This window comes from Odontomachus brunneus, unplaced genomic scaffold, assembly GCF_010583005.1.
Source record: "Odontomachus brunneus isolate Ranch 3 - 2012 unplaced genomic scaffold, Obru_v1 Obru_scaffold_245, whole genome shotgun sequence".
In the NCBI taxonomy this organism is placed as follows: Eukaryota; Metazoa; Arthropoda; class Insecta; order Hymenoptera; family Formicidae; genus Odontomachus; species Odontomachus brunneus.
In genome coordinates this window covers 399,459-402,018 of record NW_022639695.1, presented here as the reverse complement: position 1 = coordinate 402,018, position 2,560 = coordinate 399,459, and the positions used below count along the sequence as shown (strand labels likewise).

The following is a 2,560-nucleotide window of genomic DNA, read 5'->3' as shown; positions in this document are numbered from 1 at the left end:
ACAGCGGCAACGGCCGCAACAACAGCGGTGGCCCCCCCTTGTGGGTTGTGGCGGGACGCGCCTGGATATCGGGGAGGAGGAGGGCACTGCCCTCGAGTTGTTACTGGAAGTGGCGATTCCCCGAATCCTGGCGCGTCTAGGATATGCCCGCCGGATGCGGCGCGGGCCGGACGCACAGTCTCCGGCGCGGACGCCTTCGGGGGGGAACCGACGTACGGCTGTCCCTGACCCCCCCACGGCCAAGGCGCCGGAGCCTGACAGGGGGGGGGGGGACGAAAACGTCCTCTTCTTCCAAGAAGAGGAAGAAGGGGAAGAAGAAGAAGACCACACGGGGCGGGAATGTGAGGGAAGGACGAGCACCGCCCCCCTGCCGTGAAACTACCGGCCCTCACAAGGAGGAACCGCCGCGGGACCTTGGCGGCGCTCTCCTGTGGGCGGTCGCTCCCCACACCGATGGCCCGACCAAGGAGACGTGGGCCACGGTGGTGGGGAGAAAGAAGGGAGGAGTGGGGGGCAGAAAGGGACCCCCCGGTGGTGCCCCGCGCGGCCTCGGGGGTCGAGAGACGACGACAGCGCGTGCCGGCCCGGGGCACGGAAGGTCAAAGAGTGGACGGCAAACGGGGAGGCACAAAGCCTCCTCCGTCCCTCCCTAAACCTCCTCGCTCGGCCGCTGTGTCGGTGACGTGCCCAGCGGGCACGTACGCCGAGGTGATGCGCCGGGCGAGGGGGGAGATAGATTTGGCGGACCTCGGGATCGGGGATCTCCGCACCAAAAGGGCGGCAACCGGCGCCCTGGTGTTGGAGGTCTCCGGCCCGGAGGGTCACGCAAAGGCCGACGCGCTTGCCGGCAGAATGAGGAGCCTATTTGCCGAGGAGAAAGAAGTGCGCATCGCGCGCCTGGCGAAGAAGACCGAGCTTCGGGTCCGCGACCTGTACGACGCGGTGACGATGGAAGATGTCGTTACCGCCATCGTGTCGTCTGGGGGATGCGGGCCCGAAGATGTGAAGGTCGGGGCAGTTCGCGCCGGGGCCAACGGGCTGGGCACCATGTGGGTGCAGTGCCCGTTGACCTCGGCCAAGAAAGTTTGGACGGTGGCCGCCTCCGTGTGGGGTGGACCACCGTCCGTGTGGAGGCCCTCGCGAGGCGCCCGCTGCAATGCTACAGATGCATGCAGCGGGGCCACGTGAGGGCAACATGCACGTCGGTGGTAGACCGCAGCGGGCTTTGTTACCGCTGCGGTCGGGATGGCCACAGGGCGGCGGAATGCGGCGGACAGGTAGAATGCCCTGTCTACCGCGACGCCAAAAAGCCCTGTGGCCATCGCATGGGCACTTCCCTCTGCCCAATGGGGAGAAAAGGGGTGGGGGGTCGGGCACTGCCCCCCCTCAGCCCCCCAAAAAGGGAAAGGGCGGGCCTCCCCCACTAAGGGGGTGGGAGGACCCATTACGAAGGTGCGGGGGGGACGCCAGCGGCAGTGCGCGCCTCCCCTGCCCCTAGAAGGGACAGGTCCCTCCCCAACAGGGGGGAGGAGTTCGAGCCACCACTTCCCCAGAGGTCAAGTAGACCTCGACGAAGGGCTGGGAGGGGGAGTGGTGGCAAGGGGGGGCTGAGAGTGAGGGGAGCGGGGGCAGCAGGTCCCGCTCCCCCATCATGAAGCCCGCAGAAACTGCGGGAGTTGGCCTGGAGGACAGGGAGGGTGTACCACCACAATAGGTACACTTCTCCTCCAGGCCAACTTGCGCCGCGCTCGGGCGGCCCAGGATCTGTTCGTCCAGGGGCTGCGCGAGCGCGGTGCTGGGATTGGGGTCGCCGCCGAGCCCTATTCGGTCCCGGAGCAATCGTCCTCCATACTAGGAGACGCCCGGGACCAGAGGAGTAGGTGCTCGGTGACAATTTTCGGACGGCCTGGCCGTGATTCCCCCCCAATATGGCATGTCGAGGGGAGGGGGCCGGCTACGTTGCGGTCGAGTGGGGGCCCACAGATGTGGTCGGATGTTATGCTCAACCCTCCTGGACCCGCGCTGAATTCAGGGGACTGTTGGACCGGCTGGAGGCGCTCATAATGAGGCGCCTCCCCAGGCCGGTCATTGTCTCCGGGGACTTCAATGCCCACAACACGTTGTGGGGCTCCGCGGGGACGTCCCCCCGCGGCGCGGACCTCCAGGAGTGGGCTGCGTCTACCGGCCTCAGTCTGCAAAACAGAGGCCGGGAGAGCACCTTCGTCGGGTGGCAGGGGGAGTCCATCGTCGATCTGACGTGGACCTCCCCCGGGCCCGCCCGACAGGTTTAGGGATGGAGGGTGGCGACTGAGGCGAAGACCGGAACCGATCACCGGTACATAGAGCTCCGCCTCGTCGTCGCCCCGCGGGAGGTGCTCGCAAGGCGCAGCAGCGAGGCGACCCGACCGCCAAGGTGGGCGCTAACCTCGCTCGACCGCGACAAATTTGTGGCCGCCATCTGCGCGGCCAACTGGGACGAAGCGGGGCCCGTAACCGGGTCCCACGACTCCATTGGGGGGGAATTTATGAGGATCCGGGACGTGATGGAGGGAGCCTGCGA

The 2,560-nt window shown here is 67.3% G+C and overlaps 1 protein-coding gene across 1 annotated transcript; it reads left to right on the top strand.

Moving 5' to 3' along the window:
• Positions 1-711: 711 nt before the first annotated feature.
• On the top strand, positions 712-1,188 carry LOC116852661. The gene has a single exon (XM_032833224.1). It carries the CDS (start codon positions 712-714, stop codon positions 1,186-1,188), a length of 477 nt encoding a protein of 158 aa, XP_032689115.1.
• Positions 1,189-2,560: the final 1,372 nt, after the last annotated feature.

What these genes read in the sequence shown, in the direction of transcription:
- LOC116852661 (XM_032833224.1), top strand. Translation starts at nt 712, where the DNA reads ATGCGCCGGGCGAGGGGGGAGATAGATTTGGCGGACCTCGGGATCGGG.